The sequence below is a fragment of the Periophthalmus magnuspinnatus genome, chromosome 7 (assembly GCF_009829125.3).
Source record: "Periophthalmus magnuspinnatus isolate fPerMag1 chromosome 7, fPerMag1.2.pri, whole genome shotgun sequence".
NCBI classification, from domain to species: Eukaryota; Metazoa; Chordata; class Actinopteri; order Gobiiformes; family Gobiidae; genus Periophthalmus; species Periophthalmus magnuspinnatus.
Genome location: NC_047132.1, coordinates 30,272,003 through 30,292,809, shown reverse-complemented (window position 1 = coordinate 30,292,809; position 20,807 = coordinate 30,272,003). Strand labels below are relative to the sequence as shown.

General features: G+C 40.1%; 1 protein-coding gene across 1 annotated transcript in view; it reads left to right on the top strand.

Moving 5' to 3' along the window:
- The window catches only part of LOC117373504 (N-terminal EF-hand calcium-binding protein 1-like), a 78,091-nt gene that overhangs the window by 32,684 nt on the left and 24,600 nt on the right, over positions 1-20,807 (top strand). The window contains exons 3-5 of the mRNA XM_033969550.2: positions 12,724-12,832; positions 14,655-14,680; positions 14,962-15,059. Of these exons, the coding sequence (XP_033825441.1) occupies positions 12,724-12,832; positions 14,655-14,680; positions 14,962-15,059 (233 nt within the window). The remainder of the gene's footprint in view (positions 1-12,723; positions 12,833-14,654; positions 14,681-14,961; positions 15,060-20,807) is intronic.

Here is a 20,807-nt window from a genome sequence, read left to right as displayed (position 1 = left end):
GTATCTGTACTTTCTACTTCACTACATTTTTGAACAGCTCTGACAAGTAAAAAGGACTTTTCATATGATTTGTGGGCTTGTTTTTACCATGTTTGTTTCAAGTTTTCGAGTTCAAACCTTCTGCTTTGAACAAAATGAAAACAAATACACAAAATTAATTTTAAAAAAAATTAAGAAATTTTATTGTATTGTTATTGCTTAACGAAATATGTGTAATTTTGAATTAATATCGCTACATTTACACTTAACAAATGAACTCTTGTGTGAAATACTTTTACTCTTTAAGTAAATTTATAATGGGTACTTTGATACGTTTACTTAAGTAGATAGACTGGTTTAATTCTTTTTTAGTCCTGGTTTTGTCCTGGTTTTGTCCTGGTTTTGTCCTGGTTTTGTCCTGGTTTTGTCCTGGTTTTGTCCTGGTTTTGTCCTGGTTTTGTCCTGGTTTAGTCCTGGTTTAGTTCTTGTTTAGTCCTGGTTTAGTCCTGACACTGGACACCAGCAGGAGGCCGGGAGTGAACCAGAACTAAACCAGGACTAAACCAGGACTAAACCAGGACTAAACCAGGACTAAACCAGGACTAAACCAGGACTAAACCAGAACTAAACCAGGACTAAACGAGGAGGCCGGTCTCTGAGGTCCTCAGAGTGTGAGATGGTTCATATGGGACTAACATGGTCAGTGCTGTTCCATGTAGAGCCTAAAGTCCCATCTCTACCTGGGATGGACACGACCATTTCCTTTTATAACTGTTTTCCTATTTTCCTAACACCGTCTAAAAGCCTCACCTGGGACGAGAGCTGCAAATGAACCAGATGAACTCGGGCATCTGTTACCAGTTTGGTGGCCATTTTGAATTGTACTGTCACTGTCAAACAAATAAATACATGTGTCAACTTGAAACTCATTGAGGAAAATATCAAATTGGAAATGCCTTTTTACTTAATCACACCAAATCTATTTACTCCACGACAGATGCTCGGAAACCAGTGGTCCTTGAACGCAACACGTCGCACTTTCTCCTTGTTCAATAAACCAAGTGTCACATTCATAAATAATTTCCAGTGTTTTGGTTGTTAACAAATTCCTTGACGAAAGTCCAATTTCCTGACTAGATTCACGCCTCCTCATTCACTGTGAGTAAAGCCGCTCTGTGTCCCTCTGGAGGTAACGACCCCGATCCGTCTTCTGGACACTCGGGATTCCCTGTAGGCTCTGCCATCAGCACCGCCACACGGGGTGAACCTGGACAACGAGAGTCAATATTTTCTCTAACCAGTGTACTAAGCGGACCTGTTAGCGTTTGGGGCATTTGGGGATAAAAAGTGTAATAACAGTAACGACTATGACCATTAGCATTGGAGTAAAATGTAAATTGCTTATGTTACTGTCTACTTTCATAATTATAAATGCTGTATTTAGTGACAATGTTTATACAGAATGTGAATATATTAACCAGTCAATAGTCTCTCAGTTGGTAGAGTGTCTCAAACCTCTATGTCCAACCGTGCAGGTGTGACAGTGGCAGAAATAGTCTCATTATATAAAGCAAGAACATCAATTACAGTTGTTTAAAGCGACAGTGACCAGAGTTACAAAGTGTTCTACTCCAGATACAGTCAGTTTGCTTTTCTCTTGTTCATTCTTTTTCTGTGTAAAGAAACAATACGTAACTCTTTTGAAAAAGTCAATGCATTTAAAGTAAACAAATAAACACAACAACAAGCAAAACATTGGTTATGCATTTTTTATTTTTGGAGTAAATAAATGCATTTAACACATTTTAAAGGAAACGTTCTTTCAGTCAAAATGGTTCTAAATGCACATTTTTACTAAATTATGGGCCTAATGAAAAGTTAACACGCTCCTTAGTCTGGAGGATTGTGAGCGCAGACTTGAGGTGGTTGTGGACGGCTCTCAGCGTGTTATGTTGTGGACATTATGTAGACAAATATATGCATTTTAACACATTTTAATGGAAACGTTCTTTCCATCAAAATGGTTGTAAATGCACATAGCCGTCAAATTGGGCCTAATTAAAACTGAACGCCCTCCTCACTCTGGAGAAGAAGCGTGACAGGGTGGACTTGGGGCGGTTGTGGAAGGCTGTCAGAGCGTTATTGAGATTTTTATTGAGGGTCACAGCGGCTGCTTCGAAAGCTGCAGTATCTGGTGAACAAGCAGCTCTCAGGAGGGCACCAGCAGAGCCGTACTCCGCTTTGAGATTTTTGGCTGCTTTTTTGCCAATTTTTTTCAAGTCTCCATAGGCGACAACACCATGTCCGTCGACTATGAGGTGCTCCTTGATCTTACTGTGCAGCTCGACAGCCATGTGGAAACTGTCCCGACTGTGGCAATTTGTCAGTGGTCAGTTCTTTTGCCTCTACAGTCCAACAGCCAATCAGGACGCAGAACACAATGCACGCTCATACGGTGTAAAAAAGAATGAAAAATTGCACTGGAAAAATCCACAAAACAGCAAGACCACGAAGGGTGAGCCGCGATATAGCGAGGCACAACTGTATTTACCCATTTGACTGTAATAGTTTGTCCTCTGTCAGTTTGATCCTGGATGGCAGTCGAAATGGAAATGGACTGAATAAGAAAACAGCATCATTTTTGCTTTGCCTGGAATGCTCCACAGTATGGCATTAAATACATCTGTCTAGCATTTGTGGTGTTTTTACTGCTAAAAATATTGTTAGAACAGGACATTTTAGACATAACAATGTAATCTCCAAGGAGACAAAAACATAGACGTCTCTCCATCAAAAAGTGGAGCAACAGTAGCAGTATTTGGTAGAGTATTTGTCCACTGATCCAAAGGTTGCCGGTTGGAATCCCGCTCTCGACGTAAATGCGATTCCAGCTCCCACACTTGAATGATGTCGTTGTGTCCTTCGGCAAGACACTTAACCCACCTCGCCCTCTAGTGTCTGCGTGTGTGAATGGGTGAGTTGTTCTTTGATTTAAAGCACTTTGATTGCCTTGAAGGTGGAAAAGAGCAATATAAAAACATGACATTTGACAATAGGCTAAATAAATCGCAAAGACGACTGAATCCTGTAAACTGAAACTGTTTTAAGAGTGAATATGTTCCCCCAACTTATCCAAGCTTGTTAATTTCTCACAGGTTAATAGTGAGCCGCTGCCTTAGTTATTTACAGGAATAAGTGTCTGTTAATTAAACAAAAGAAGGCAGTTTTAATTAGCCTTTAGCCAAACCAACCAACATCGATTCATGCTAAATGTTATATAATCAATAAGTTCCTCCTTTTTAAGAAAGTTTCTTAAAGGTCCTATATTATGTAAAATTCTTGTGAGTTTTAAATCACGTTATAATGTTGTCACGTCCTCAAAAACAGACCTAGATTTGTGTTTTGTTTCATTCACACATGTCTGAATGAAATATGAATGTCTAAGCCTTTATTATTAGTCTGTAACATCTCCAAAGCTCAAACTGCTCTGTTCCACCTTGTGATGTCATGAAGTGGTAGTTTTCAAGTTAACAGCTCCTTTTACCTTCAGTTCAGTAGAGTTTGGCAATTCCAGGACTGAAATGATCCAAATTGTTCTAGTGAAGATGTATGGTGTTTCTGTATTACCACATGGTGACATCACAAGGTGGAACAGAGTGTTTTCTGTTTGAGAGGAGAACACATTTTGAAACATGTGTGAATGAAACAAAAACTCCAGGTCTGTTTGTGATGAGGAAACAATATTATAACATAGATGAAAAAACTATCTTAAATCTTGTATTTGAGACATATCCAGTGTCATTCTTCCCAACAGTCTCAATTTCACTAGAATTTTAAACACATAAAAAAAAAAAAAAAAAAAAGATTGCAAAAAAAGAACATTTTGCTTTTGTAATGTTATCTGTATATTACATTTCAGATCGTTTGTATTGTTTGTGTTTTGTGTCTCTGGTAACACTTTAAAGGTCCTATATTACACAAAACTGACTATTGTGAGGTTTAAATCATGTTATAATGTCATTACCTCCTCAAAAACACACCTGGAGTTGTGTTTTGTTTCAATCACACATGTTTGAGTCACACTTTATTATTAATTTGTACATCTCCAAAGCTCTCAAAACGCTCTGATCCACCTTGTGATGTCATGAAGTGGTAGTTTTCAGGTTAACAGCTCCTTTTACCTTAAGTTCAGTAGAGATGGTCAATTCCAGAGCTGAAATTATCCAAGTGTCGCTAATGAATGAAGGTGTGTGGAGTTTAAAAACGCAGTGGAGCACTTCCTGTATTACCGCACGATGACATCACAAGGTGGAACAGAGTGTTTTCTGTTTGAGATGATGAAACGACATTATAAAATTCATCAGAAAACAGCGTAATATGGACCGTTTAAGGAGCTATTCTCACTTTACACTATTAAGATACTGGCTATAACATAATTCCACCGCCGCACTAGACCTGACACTAATAGATTCCTCGTTGCTATCTAAATTCAATCCAAACAAGAAAAAGTCGATATTTTGTTCAAAGAGCCCGCGCCAAATACTAAACACTGTTATTTCTCACCCCTTCAGTACTCACAGAGCGACTCTCCCTTTGCCGAGCACATGCCACTGCAGATTACAGTCATCTGCCGCGGTAAAAATAGTAAAACGCCAGGAACCATTTGACTAGTTCAGCTCCATCTCTCTAGAAACTTTCATAACGGCCATCTTGGAGCTTCTAATTAGGCGTGCGTGTGGGAAAAAGCTGCTTGAACGAAGGAGGATGGAGAAAGTCAGAGGTGTAGCAGATTGTGTGTGTGTGTGTGTGATGTGTGTGTATGTGTGTGTGGGGTGAGTGTGCGTCCGCCTACATCGAGTGGTGAAGTCAGATTTGCAGAAAAATAAGACAAAATTATTGAGTGTTTGCTTGTAATCTTTGCAAATGGGAATCAAGTTGTTTACTCTGTAGCTAAAGTAAAGCCACGCAGGGTTTTGACCTTTGACCTGGAAGTGCTTTTGTGTGTCATTCTCAAATACTCATCGGCGTTTTAGTTGTTGATGTGTAAATTTTAGTGAATAGGCTAAATCTAGTGTATTTTAGTCAGCGTCGCTTTAATAAATAACTGATATAAATGTGTTTTATTTGATTTTGACAGTTTGATTTTAAGATACACCGTCACTTTTCTGGTTATTAGTTATTAGTAATTAGTTATTCTACCGGTACTTTGCCTAGAATGTTCCTTGGTGTGACATTTCATTCATCTATCTCTTTATTCAATGCTACATTTTTATAGCGAAACGATCGGTGAAGTGGTTTCCTCTCCACGGATCTGACCTGTAACTTGGCCTTTGCGTACATGGAGATAGAACAGGTTTAATGCCACAACGTGGAACACTGTTGGCAAAGCAGTAACGTCTCCTCCACAAGAAAAGCAATATACTGTGGTTCCTCGTTTATCGCGGGGGTTATGCTCTAAAAATAACCCGCAACAGGCAAAATCCGCGAAGTATCAGCTTTATTTTTTACAGTTATTCTCTGTTTTTTGCTGTAAAACCCCTCACCACACACTTTATACACTTTTCTCACACAGGCGTTAACATTTTCTCACATTTCTCTCTCGTTTAAACTCTCTCAAAGTTCAAACCTTCGTAGGCGCCTTTGAACGTTTCATCGACATTGTGGGTTTTGTCGGGGAGAAAACAAATTGCAAACGTACAGCACTTCAGAGTCACACTGCGATCCAACGTTTATGTAACTTTGTCTGAACACATTCTGTACTGTACAGGAGACACGGCACGGAGGAGACTGATGGACAATGGTCTACAGTCCAACAGCCAGTCAGGACGCAGAACACAATGCACGCTGATACAATGTAAAAAAGCATGAAAAATTGCCCCCCCCCAAAAAAAATAGAGACCACGATAAGTGAGCCGCAATATAGTGAGGGACAACTGTAGAGCAGCCTTAGGTCTTGTCATGAAATGGAATTTTAAAAAAATAATTGCTATCGAGGTTATGTAGATGACGTCATGACCTTTTGGACTTTACTTGTGAGTGGCAAAGATATGAGTGTCAATGGTGAGTCATGACATTTTCACCTGTAAAACCTCAAAACACAAAATTTAAAATGTGAAAGAGCTATTACAGTTTGAGAACAAGCATAAAATTCTACAATTCTGCTAAATATTTAGTTTGGACCTGACTCTAAAACAAGTAAAATCAAGTAAACAGTAGAAAACCAGCCAACAGTGAAACCATAGACCACAGACTGTAGAAAGAAGTGGACTAAGGGAGTGTTTGGGTTCAGAAGGCGCCTTATTCGTCTCTTATTAATGTTCATATCTTAATTTACGGACAAAATAGTGAAATAAAAACCCCAGGATCATGTGGAGCGGGTTAATACAAACATTTAAGATCAAAATGACGAGTCTGACAGCAGCAGTTACAGAGAGAGAGGGAATGTTTTTCAATGTAAAGTGAATTGGAGCTAGAGTCAATGGAACTGGACGTGCACCCATGATCACTTCCTATTTGGAACCTGGCGGCTAACAGGTTAGCTACATCCATTTATACAGTGGTCCACTTAAAATGATTAGAGAGGCCTGTAATTTTCATCATAGGTTCACTTCAACTATGAGAGACAAAATGAGAAAAAATAAATTAAAAATCGTCCGGGTCCCTTTGCAGAAAAACAGCCCGAAAGCATGACGTTTCCACCCCCCTGATTCACAGTAGGTATGGTGTTTTTTGGATGCAACTTAGCATTCTTTCTCCTCCAAACACGACAAGTTGAGTTTTTACTTGCACAATTGGTGGCTGACTAAATACTTTTTGCCCCTTTAGATGTAAAGTCTATTCTGCAGACACATATTTACAATTAAAGAACATGTTTCTGAGTCTGTGTGTTGAGGAAATAATTATTGTGCCGTGAAAACAAAAGCTCCATGGACCAAAATGTGAAAGACACAGATATTTTGTGAGTTGTTCTGCTCATAGTTCTGCCTCAGTGCCTCAGTCGGGATGTTGAGAAGCAGTTTGAAATAAAATGATGTCTCTGCACCTCTACACTGTTATACCAGCTAAAATATGCAGTATAAGAATTGAATGTGACGTATGGGCCTATAGCTGTCTTGTTATCTCTCCTCCTCTTGCAGTAGCACCGTGGTCTCCATGGTAACACAGGTCTAAGGTCTGGAGTTTGTCCCGGGGCTAGTGTACATATAGTGAGATGCTTTTGGCATGTGAACTGCATAATGTCTGTTCTAAACTTACCATGACAGGGACAATATAAACAGAAGAAAACACACAATGCTGCTTATTATGAAACGGTCTTTTCTCATTGATCAGGAACGTAAACGCTGTGAATAACAGATGCCATTTTTAGTACTTTTGACCTTTCAAAAGATGTAATATATTGTCTTAAAGGGCCCATATTACTCCATTTTCTGATCTATGTTATACAGTCATCCCTCGCTATATCGCAGTTCACCTTTGGCGGTCTCGCTGTTTCGTGTAATTTTTCATGTTTTTTTTTACAGAGTATGAACGTGCATTGTGTTCTGCGTCCTGATTGGCTGTTGGACTGTAGACCATTGTCCATCAGTCTCCTCCGTGCCGTGTCTCCTGTACAGTACAGAATGTGTTCAGATAAATTGACATAAACGTTAGATCTCAGTGTGACTCTGAAGTGCTGTACGTTTGCAATTTGTTTTCTCCCCGACAAAACCCACAATGTCGATGAAACGTTCTGCACCGACAAAGACGCCTACAAAGGTTTGAACTTTGAGAGTGTTTAAACGAGAGAGAAATGTGAGAAAATGTTGACGCCTGTGTGAGAAAAGTGTATAAAGTGTGTGGTGAGGGGTTTTACAGACAAAAACATAGAGAATAATTGTAAAAAATAAACCTGATACTTCGAAGATTGCGAGTTATTTTTAAAACGTGACCCCCCACGATAAACGAGGGACCACTGTAATGTTTCCTCATCACAAACAGACCTGGAGTTGAGTTCTTCTCTGAAAACACCTTGTGATGTCATCATGCGGTAATACAGGAAGTGCTCCGCTGTGTTTTTAAACTCCACACACCTTCACTAGAATCATTTGGGTGATTTCAGCCCTGGAATTGTCACTTATCTCTACTGAACTTAAGGTAAAATGTAGCTGTTAACGATGGAAACTACCACTTCATGACATCACAAGGTGGAACGGAGCATTTTGAGCTTTGGAGATGTTACAGACTAATAATAAAGGGTTACTTAAATATGTGTGAATGAAACAAAACACAACTCCAGGTGTGTGTTTGATGAGGTAACAGCATTATAACACTCATAATAATCCACTTTAAATAGTTAATGCACATTTTTCACCCATGGTTGAACTATTTTTGTCAGCAGTTGTATTTTTGTATTCTATTTCCCACTCAAATCAAAAAAATCTTGTATTATTTATGACCAGCGTCTCTCCTTGAGTCGTCCTCTCTGCTGGAAACTGGTCAAAATTGCTCTTATGAACTGGCAGATGATTGGATTTGGCGTTTGGCTGCGGCCCATCAGTTTGCGCTGTGCTGTCTGCTGCAAAACCCCGTCTGGACATCTCCAAAGACTTCAGCGCAAGTGAAAACCTGCCAGATAGATCCCATTACAGTTTTGAGATTCACAAACCGTCCCAGACAAATGACTAAACCCACCAAACGCCCACCTTTGTACTCTCGGAGCGTTCGTACTCCCAACACGGCTCTGGAAAGTGAAATTAGGCCGAAATAATCAATTCATTGTTTTGCAGGTATTCAGATTGGGAGTATAATTGTGCCATACAGACATCAATGTTTTGAAATAGGAGCAGAGTTTGGGGCTCATTAAAAACACAGCGGCGGTGAATAGTGATAATGCCAATGAATGTGGCTGTGTCATTAAAAGCATTGAGCTCACACTGTAATGGGCTGAATGGACCAAATTACTGCTATTACCTCTGGCAAAGGGGAACTCAGCTCTGTTTGAGAGAAGCAGAGTGGTGCAGGGGAGTGCTTCAACGGAAAGTAAATGTACCGTAAGGTTTGGATAATATGCTGCAAACGTCTACCCGCTCCCTCTCCCCGGTGTTCGTTTCTTCTAAGCTTTGGACGAAGTTTGTTTTGTGAATAGTGTCCTTAATGTGAGCGTCCTTAGGGGTGGGCGATATGCCAGAAGATGAATATCACCGTCGTGTTAGAGCCGTCCCGATTTCGATTTGATAACGATTCGTGTTTTGTGTTACTTGCTCGTTTATCGTGAGGGTTACGTTCAAGAAATAACCCGCAATAGGCGATTTCTTACAATTATTCTACATGTTTTTTGCTGTAAAACCCCTCACCACACACTTTATACACTTTTCTCACACAGGCGTTAACATTTTCTCACATTTCTCTCGTTTAAACTCTCTCAAAGTTCAAACCTTCGTAGGCGTCTTTGTCGGTGCAGAACTTTTCATCGACATTGTGGGTTTTGTCGGGGAGAAAATAAATTGCAAACGTACAGCACTTCAGAGTCACACCGCGATCCAACGTTTATGTAAATTTGTCTGAACACATTCTGTACTGGACAGGAGACACGGCACGGAGGAGACTGATGGACAATGGTCTACAGTCCAACAGCCAATCAGGACGCAGAACATGATACACATTCATACGGTGTAAAAAAGCATGAAAAATTGCACTAAAACAATCTGCAAAACAGCGAGACCGTGAAAGGTGAACCGTGATATAGCGAGGGACAGCTGTATTTTATATGTATGCTTGTTTTGGGGCGTGGCTGGTTGCAGTATAAATAGGCCGAGTGGGTGGGAAAGTGTCAGTTGTAGAGCACAGAGCTGCATTAAACAAAACAGCAGTGAATCATGAGATGCTTTTTCACCAAAATTGCAGCTTGTCACATGGATGAGATTATAATTCAGTTTTTATTTTCATCTAAATAATATTTTTCACCTTTTTGTAGTCATAAATCACTTGTAACAGATGTTTTTTTGGCATTCCATCCCATAATAATAATAATAATAATAATAATAATAATAATAATATACATTTTATTCATATAGTGCTTTTCAAGACACTTAAAGACACTTTACAGAACAAATATTAAAACTGTCAAAAGAGCAATAACTAAATAAAACAGGAAAGATCAGCAGTAAATCTCATGGAGAAATAACTGAAACATTAAAAGTTTCTAAACAGATGGGTCTTGAGATTTTTCTTGAAGGTGGAGGACGGTGCAGTCACGGAGTTGATGAGGTAGTGAGTTCCACAGGGTGGGGTGGCAATAGAGAAGGCTGTGTCCTGCAGGGGAGGGACAGGAGCAGGGACAGGAGGAGGGACAGGAGCAGGGACAGGAGCAGGGGAGGGACAGAAGCAGGGGAGGGACAGAAGCAGGGACAGGGTGGGGACAGATGCAGATAAGAGCAGGGGAGGGACAGGAGCAGGGGAGTGACAGAAGCAGGGACAGGGTGGGGACAGATGCAGATAAGAGCAGGGGAGGGACAGGAGCAGGGAAAGGACAGGAACAGGGCAGGGACAGATGCAGAGAGGAGCAGGGAGAGGGACAGGAGCAGGGACAGGAGCAGACAGAGGCAGGGAAAGGAGCAGACGGGAGCAGGGGAGGGACAGGACGGGGACAGGTGCAGGGGAGGGACAGAAGCAGGGACAGGGTGGGGACAGATGCAGATAAGAGCAGGGGAGGGACAGGAGCAGGGGAGGGACAGGTGCAGGGACAGGAGCAGACAGAGACAGGGAAAGGAGCAGACAGGAGCAGGGAAGGGACAGAAGCACAGACAGGGCGGGGACAGATGCAGACAGGAGCAGTGCAGGGACAGGAGCAGGGGAGGGACAGGAACAGGGCAGGGACAGATGCAGAGAGGAGCAGGGAGAGGGGCAGGAGCAGGGACAGGAACAAGGACAGGAGAAGGGGAGGGACAAGTGCAGACAGGAGCAGGGGAAGGACAGGAGCAGGGACATGTGCAGGGGAGGGACAGGAGGTTGGCGTTAGAGAACTGGAGGGAGTGTCAGGCTGGAGCAGGTCTGAGCCACAGGAGGGGGCCTGGTTGTGGCTTTGAAGGTGAGGAGGAGGACATTGTCTTTGAGTGAATACGCTGCGGGAGGAGGAGCTGGTGGAGGCTCTTGAGGACAACGTGACGTGTTCACAGGACCGGGTGTGTGTGAGGAGGCGGGCAGTGGAGTTTTGGACGTATTGTAACCATAGACTGTATATATAAATGGACAAACGTGTGAGCTGCCACACTGTGTGATCATGAGCATCAACTCAGCTCCAATTCACTTTACATTGGAAAACTGTAGTCCCTCCCTCTGAAAGCATTATATTTTTGTTTTATTACTTTACTCTTAAACCCTGTGTTGAATACTGTGTGTTACAACATCAAGGTGAACTTGTTTCTCAGTAAGAATATGACGCATACTTATTTTAAGATGTCTACACTGGAACCTGCTACTTCGGTTACATGATACAGGTATTCATTATTCAGTTGACAAGAGGTGACATATTCTACCTTTCTACAGTTAATATTATATCCATTTATGACCTTGTACGGACAGTATGTAAATTTAGTCCTTGATAGGTTCACAACCTATATTACAGTTCAAAAGAGAAGAGAAGACAAGAGAGATTATTTTGTCTCAATATTGAGGAGAAAGAGCGGAGAGGCAAAAAACCCCAGTTACAAACCACCACCCTCTCTGGGGCCCAGACCGTCTTTCACCTCTTTTATTAAAGTTAGGGAACCCTAGTTACATACACATCTGAAGGGGGGGGGGAGCATATACTTTGCAAGCAGTGTAAAAACATATGAGGAAATTCACAGAGAAATATATTCTGTTTTTTGATTTCCACAAGGTCACTCTTTCCCTTCGCACAAAACATCCCATGATGTTTCTGTTTCAGTTTCACAGTGACCTTCTTCCCGTGGGATCCTGCACTTTCAAAAGACATTTTCTGCAAGACTCAAGAACAAACATTAGTGCAGATTACATAGTTTACATAATTGAATATAATGACTAAATAAAGTAGTGAACTGACTATAACTAATAGTAATGACTAAATAAAGAGTGAACATTACATTACAGTAACTTTAAAATGAACAGTGAGATAACATAATATACTTGAATATATATTTTGAATCCATCAGTCCTTAGAAAACCATCCTTGTATTGATAGTACTTTTCTTAGGGTATAAGTGCTGGATGGCTCCTTTGTAAACGTAACATAATTCATCTCATGAGATAAACTTCTTTCAACTCTCTACCTGGTCTTCAGTGTCTTCCTTCACAATTACACTCTCTGTAACCGCTGCTGTCAGATTCGTCGTTTTGGTCTTAAAATGTTCGTATTCACCTACTCTGCATCTTCATTTAATTATTGTGTCCTTAAATCAAGATATGAACATTAATAACAGACAAATCAGACGCCTTCTTTCCCTGAACTCGCTCCTGCTAGCGTTAGCAACAGGTTTGATTGACGGAGTTGCTAAACCAAAAAAACAAAAAAAACAAAAAACAAAACGGTAGCCAGGCAGTGTTCTTGAGGTAGAAGAGCGCAGACCAGGTTCTTTGACTGATGCGCTGTTCAAATGTGAAATTGCTCTCAAAGTTTTCCAATAAACCTTATGTCAACTTTTCTGCCAGTCCTTCCATCTGTAACTCTCAAGCCAGTCGCTCAATTCAAAATGTCCGCCGTCTCCATCCAACACTGACGATAAAACCTTCCTCGATTGTATTTTCCAGATGACGGGAAGCTGTCCATGGAGGAGTTTCATTCCTACTTCACTGACGGCATCCTGACCAAAGAGCAGATGCAGGAGCTGTACTACTCCATCGACCGGCAGCGTTCCGAGTAAGTCCCTTCTTCTCTCCCGGATTTATCCCAAACGGTGATGCCATCTGCGGGCTCCGGCTGCTCTGCTCCCGCCCGGATCCACACACACACACCGCTATCGCACTTCAATAAAGATTATGTCAATAGTCATCCCCAAAGCGTTTACTGCGCCTCAACAGCCCCTGGAGTTTGCGGCGCTCGCTTTGCAAACTGATAAACAACGGATAAAGACGCGAAACGGGCTGGTCTGATGGGATCTTAACACAAGTCAACAATTAATTCAACAAGAATTAGCTACGAAGTAAATATTTCCGGAGTGTAAACAGTGTGGTGCTGTGAGTCAAGCAGTTTGGTAAATATCACAGTCACGATTAGCGTTAGCCACAACAGATTATGAATTTATTTTAAGTCTGTGTTATAATCAGTGATGGGAAGAATACTTTGAAAATGTATTTAGTTGCAGAATACTGAATACAAGCAGTAAAATGTATTAAAAAAGTATTCTAGTGCATGGTCCAATCAGAGTTCTGCATCCTGAGTACCATATTTTCTGGAGTATAAGTCGCACTAGCCAAAAAATGCATAATAATGAAGGAAAAAAAAACACATATTTCACATATAAGTCGCATCTGAGTATAAGTCGCACCCCCAAAACTATGAAAAAAAGTCCGGATAAAAGGTACTTTGATTATTTTTACATTGACTTGCATTTAAATTATTGGGTAAAGACGCAACGTAGGATTAAAAACAGGTTTATGTTCGCTTCACTGTTTGGTCTGTGTTTTCTGTCACTGATTAGAGAAGGAAAAATCACACTTGACTCACGATAAGAGCTGTGTTTTATATTTTTCTTGAAGCCTAAATTGTGTGTACTGCATTCTAAAGTAACTGCACTAGAATACAGTTTGTCATAATTAGTATTCTCTATGTGTATTTCGGTACATGTATTCAGTTACTTCTCAACACTGGTTATAATTAGAGCATGGAACTAAAGAATATTATTTCGAATTGTTGTATTTTTAGAACACAAAACAGCTTTAGTTGTAACCGCACAAAACAGAAATGACCACAAGGCATTTTTGTTTGTGATGAGGAAACATTTTAACATAGATCAGAAAATGGCATAATATGGACACTTTAATTTAGTTGGTTGCTAGAACTAGCGTTTTTTCCGGACTATACGTTGCTCTAGACTATTAAGTCGCACCAGTGAAAAAATGCAGAGTAATGAAAAAAAATATACATAAGTCGCATTTTTTGGGGAAATTTATTTTACAAAATCCGAGACCAAGAACAGACATTTTATCTTTAAAGGCAAGTTATAATAATAACAATAAAATGGAGAACAACAGGCTGAATAGCAGTACAGCACGCTAAGTTTACTCTGGATCTCACTCCAAATCACTAAATCCATTAGTTCAGGGACAAACCCAAAACGGTGGACACTTCCTCTAGTTTAAGTAGTGATAAGTTCAAGTGTAAGTGAACAATTATAACCGTATATATCACCCAAAATCTCTGAAGGTTCAGTTTATCTACTGCTAAAATTTGGTGATTTTAACTTATGAATTATAGGAGTGACTGAAGATTTAAAAGTGTCAGTGACTTTTGGGCCGCCCTGTAGATGGTTGTCATACTGGTAGTGTGCAGTTCAGTGTGACAATAACAAAGATGTGAAATGATATATTTTAATAATTTCACATATAAAGTCGCACCCCCAGACAAACTATGAAAAAAGTGTGTCTTATAGTGTGGAAAATACGGTAATAGCATGTGTGTGTTATATAGTCCCAGGCGCTTCAATAACACCATCTTTTTTTTGTTTTTGTCTCATTCTAAGGAACCTGGACATCGACCAACTCGCAGGTAAGAATGAATTTGAGCTTAAACTTTACATATGATTTTACCTGTTTCACTTTGTAATCGTTAAGAGAATTTATTAAGTAAATGAGCGATGTCTTCCCAAATTAAAATACAAAAAGTATCATAACTTTGAAGGGCAAAGTAAGAGTCTGACAAGATTTTAAAACGGTTTTCAACAACAACATTTTGGCTCTCTAAACTCGTGTAGCTCTTGCTCTTAAACGCAGGTCAAAAATACTTCTACCTCTTATAAATACTCACATTGCTGATTCTTGTCACTGCAGAGTACTTCAGTCCACATCTGGGTGAATACGTCAACGTCCTCTCTGCGCTGGAAAAGCTCAACGTGGCCATTTTAAAAGCCATGGACAAAACTAAAGAGGTAAGAACGGTTTAGGTTTTGGTTTGACACGGTTTTATTCAACACTGATCCAAAATGTTGTGTAGGTTTAGGTTCAAAATGTAACAGTAAAGGCCCGATATTACACAAAATTGCCTCTTGTGAGCTTTAAGTCACGTTATAATGCTGTATGGAGTTTAAAAATGCAGTGGAGCACTTCCTGTATTACCACATGATGACATCACAAGGTGGAACAGAGTGTTTTCAGTTTGAGAGAAGAAAAATTCAGCCTAAATGCAGCGTTTGTGTGTTAAACGTGTGAGAATGAAACATAACAGAACTCCAGGTCTGTTTGTGACGAAGAAACATTATAACACAGATCAGGAAATAGCGTAATATGAGCCCTTTAATTTATTTTGTGGCTAGAAAACTAATTTACACATCAGCAAATAAGCGAAAATGTAAAAATATGCGATGTGACAGAGCCATATAAAGCAGAGGAAGCTTTACATAACATAGAGCAGTAGCGTCAATCACATTTTCACTACAAAATTAATTAAACAAATTTATTTTACTTATTATACTTATTATATTTACTTTTTTATAAACTTTCTGTATTTATTACTTATTCAGTTTACAAATATTGCACATACATTCCCATAAACGTAAAAATATGGATGTATAACGTACCATATCCTGATAAACTGACATTTTAAGACAGTTTACCTTTTAATTTACCTTATTGTGGGCCGCACGAAATGACATGGCGTTCCACATTTGGCCCATGAGCCTTGAGTTTGACACATGTGACAGAGAGAGTAGAAATTGAGGGCAACTTTGGGATGGTTTTTCTTCAGATTTTTGTGGCAAGTAAATGTGGTCTCTAATGCAGAAATGTAAAAATGTATCTAAAATGTTCTGATTAACCTGTTTGGAAATCTCTGAATTCATAAATGCTTTTACGCTGTTTTAGGCCCCGCCCTGTTTGACGTCTCTGAGTTCTTCCGGGCATTTAGAACATAGCCTGAACAAGTAAGAATACAGGGTTTTGGCAGGTTTTATACAAAATAATAGTTGATATTCTGTGGTTTACCAAGAAAAATGCAGCTTAAAATGATCATTTAGGTTTGCAATTTTGAGTTAACTGCAGTGTCAAGGTTATGGGATCGTTTATATATTGTTTATTTGAATAGGGACAGATACAGAAAATATTGACAGTGAAGTGTGATTACTCAGGTCACAATGGTAAATAGTCATTTTTAAAGGTTTTTTTCCACCTTCAAGGCACTTAAAACACTTTATGTCAAACTGTTTGGTCACTTCACTAAGGTTGAGTCGGCTTAGACATATCTTTTCTCAAATTTTAACAGTTTCATGTCGCGCTGTCGTAGGTGACGTAAACCAGTGCTTACATTTGAACGTGTATTGCGCAGCGTACTCCATTTTAATCTCTTTTTTTTTTGCGTAGGCGTGGTGCACGAAGTGTGTTTGAATGTATGCTTCGGGTACAGTCGCTCTCCGTGGAAACGCAGGCCACATTTTCGTCCGTATTCGTCGGGTGCATGAAATTGGATAGCACTTGTTGCGGCAGAAGTTACGCCCCTTAAATGCACCGTTCTAACTGCGCATTTAAGGGCACTTTGACGAATTGGGACATGGCACAAGATGCACATTCATACACCGGTGTACATGCATACTGGGGCGAGGGGGGTTAATTGTCTTGCCCAAGGACATAACATAACAGTATTCATCTGTAGGAGCGGGATTCGAACTTGCCAATCTTCGGATCAAACACGTAATTTGAATTCAAGCTACAGTATACTCCAAGTTGTTTATGACACATTAGTGACACTTTTATCACTCAGATGTTTTGAATCTGAATGAAATCTAATAAACTGTTGTGATTCCCTTTTTCTTCATCATGTTTAAACCTCTTTGAGCGTCTGAAAGCGGGTTGTATCCCCCGTAGCGTACACTGAGGCGTACACTGAGGCGGCTGTTTGTGCTCAGCTGTCAGAAGTCGTCTCTGTTTGACGTTAGTGAGAGCTCAGAGCTGCAGCAGAATAACAGAGACCTGCCCTGACTGACTCAAGGCTCTGTGCGCCTGATACTGCTGTGAAATCACATTAAAGCGCGACAAGACACAGGCAACAAAAGGCCTACAGTACCAGCAAAGGCCTACGCTGCCAGCAAAGATCTACACTGTCAGCAAAGGCCTACAGCAGGGGTGTCAAACACAATTTCACCAAGGTCACATCAGCAAAATGGTTCGTCTCAAATTTGCAAAGATATAAAAAATATGTCTGTGGAACGACGTAACTCTTGATAAACTAACATTTTAAGACGGTCATAAATTTAAATTTACCTTGTCGCGGGCCACATAAAATGACATGGCGGGCCGCATTTGGCACCCAGGCCTTGAGTTTGACACATGTGGCCTACAGTACCAGGCAAAAGTATGGACACACCCTCTAATTCAGTGTTTGTTTTCTTTATTTTTACCATTTTCTACATCATATACAAACAGAAGACATCAAACATACACTGCCTGGCCAAAAAATAAATAAAAAATCGCCACCTGGATTTAACTAAGCAAATATGTTGTCGTTGCTACAGTTGGTCCGGTCCAGGTTCAGCAGAATGAGGTCAGCTGACACCTGAATATACTGAATGACCAGGTTATTACATCAGTGGATTTTTTCTTCCCTAATGACACGGACGTATTCCAAGACGACAATGACAGGATTCATCAGGCTCAAATTGTGAAAGAGAGGATCAGGAGCATGAGACAGAGAGAGAGGGAGAAGAAGGAGAGAAAGAGAGGCTGAGAGGGAGAGAGAGAGAAAGAGGGAGAGGGAGAGAGAAGCAGAGAGAGAGGGAGAAGCAGAAAGAGAGAGAGAAAGATGCATAGAGAGAGAGGGGGAAATAGAAGCAGAGAGGGAGAGAAAGAGAGAAGGGGGGAAGGCCGAGAGAGGGAGAAGCAGAGAGAGAGAGACAGAGAGAAAGATGCACGGAGAGAGAGGGAAATAGAAACAGAGTGAGAGAGGGGGGGCAGAGAGAGAAAGAGAAGCAGAAAGAGAGAGAGAGAAAGATGCACAGAGAGAGAGAGGGAGGGGAGAGAGGGAAATAGAAGCAGAGAGAGACAGAGAGAGAAAGATGCATAGAGAGAGGGAAATAGAAGCAGAGGGAGAGAGAGAGACAGCGAAAGATGCACAGAGAGAGACAGAAGGAGAGAGGGAAATAGAAACAGAGGGAGAGTGAGAGAGAGAGAGGGGGAAGGCAGAGAGAGAAAGAGAAGCAGAGAGGGAGAAGCAAAAAGAGAGAGACAGAGAGAGAGAAAGATGCACACATAGAGAGAGGGAGGGGAGAGAGGGAAATAGAAGCAGAGAGGGAGACAGAGAGAGAAAGAGAAACAGAGAGAGGGAGACAGAGACATCATTTTCACACATGGATCGTCCACCACAGAGTCCAGACCTTAACCCCATTGAGAATCTTTGGGATGAGCTGGAGAAGCTTTGTGCAGCGTCAGACTCGACCAGCATCAGTGTAACGTCTTGGTGGAAAATTAATGCGACACTGGATGGAAATAAATCTTGTGACAATCAAAACAATGCCACAGCGAATCAAAGCTAAAGGCGGAACAACCAAATATTAGTGTGTGACCTTTTTTTTTGGTGGTGACTTTTTTTTTGGCCAGGCAGTGCATGAAGTAAGATTTATGGAATTATGTAGCAAAGAAAAAAAGGTAAATAACTAAATTTTTTAAAATATACTTTATATTCAAATCCTCAAAGTAACGATCCTTTGCTTTGTTTAAAATATCTAGTTTTTCCTTTTTCTTTACTACATAATTTTATATATCTTACTTCATATATTTGATGTCTTCTGTATGTGTAATAAAATGTAGAAAGTATTAAAAATAAATAAATTGACTGGTGTTTAAACCTACACTACCAGTCAAAGATTTGAACAGAAGTCATCAAATATGTGAAGTAAGATCTATGGAATTATGTAAAGAAAGAAAGTTAAATAACTCTACTAAATATTTTTCGAAAAAGCAAAGGGTGGATTTGAATGTAAAATAAAAAAAAGTGTTTATACTGAAGAGTTATTTAATTTTTTTTTCTTTACTACATAATTCCATATATATTCACAGCTTCATATATTTGATGTCTTCCGTGTGTATCTAAAAGGTAGAAAGTCAAAAAAATAAAGAAAAAATAGACATAGAACGAGAGTCCGCACTTTAAACTGATGCATTACATTGAAGCGGAGTTTTATTACGCCGCGGCCTCCTCCTCTTTAACCTCTGAGTTACTGTTTGTCGTTTGGCAGAAGTAACAAAACATCCATTACATTTACAGCTAAAGCTCAAAGTCGAGACTAAACTTCACAGAGGCTTCTCCATCGCCGTCGTTTCGCTTTCTTTTCGTCTTTTCGTTATTATTATTCATAGAGAAAGTCACAAACGTTGCATGTTCTGGCTTCCGCATCGATTTGAGGTTGTTGTTATTCTGCACGCCATTTCATTTTTCAAGGAGTGGGACCAGCATCAAAAGAGTTTCTTCAGCCTGATATCTATAAAGTATATGTGTTCACGGGGTTCTACCTCCTGCTGTAGGTGACATTTTGAGGACTTTTCACATTTTATATAATATTTTGTTTCAGTTCTCATGGCAATGTTCTTAATTTTACATCATTCTGAAACTCGTGGATATTGGAATCTAAAGGGCCCCATATTACGCTGTTTTCTGATCTGTTATAATGCCGTTTCCCCATTGTGGTCTTCTCTCAAACTGAAACACTCTGTTCCACCTTGTGATGTCATCAAGTGGTGATACAGGAAGTGCTCCACTGTGTTTTTAAACTCCACACACCTTCACTAGAATCATTTGGATCATTTTTCAACCCTGGAATTGCCGATCTCTACTGAACTAAAGGTAAAAAGGAGCTGTTAACTTGAAAACTACCACTTCATGACATCACAACGTGGAACAGAGCGTTTTGAGCCTTGCAGATGTGCAGACTAATGATAAAGTGTAACTCAAACATGTGTGAATGAAACAAAACACAACTTCAGGTCTGTTTTGAGGCGGTAAGAGCATTATAACATGACTTAAAGCTCACAAGAGTCAATTTTGTGTAATATAGGACCTTTAACAAAAAAATAAAGATAAATTAAAAGATTTATGATGCTAAACTGTGTTACCAAACAATGTCTAATATAACCCCAGCCCTGTAGAGACAAACTCATTTTTCATGTTGACCAGAGTTTCCAATTTTGATAGATTGTTTTTCCAGACTAAGGTTTAGTTTGTTTTCATCCCTGACAGTTTGAACTGCTCACTAGCGCCTCAGAGTGGTCACGTGATGTTGCAACGGTGTGTCCTGTCGCCTGATTTAAACTATTTTGATGTTGTCTTTCTACCGGTGGAGTCAGGACGACAGCGCCATCTGCAGTCCGACATTTTTCAGGACAGTATCCCAGGTGTGTGAGAGTAAAACGGCCCCTCGTCCCGGTTTATAGCCCCTTTTTACTCTGACAAGCAACATCATGTGACCACTCTGAGGCGCTAGTGAGCAGTCCAAACTGTCAGGTATGAAATCAGTTCATTTCAGTTTTATTTATATCACATTCAAAATACATCTTAAGCCCGAAATGCTTCACATAAAATCAACAAAAACAGATGTACAGTTGTCCCTCGCTATATCACGGTTCACCTTTCCCGGTTTTGCTGATTTTTTTTGTGCAATTTTACCTATTTTTTACAGCAGAGGGACTGTGAAATA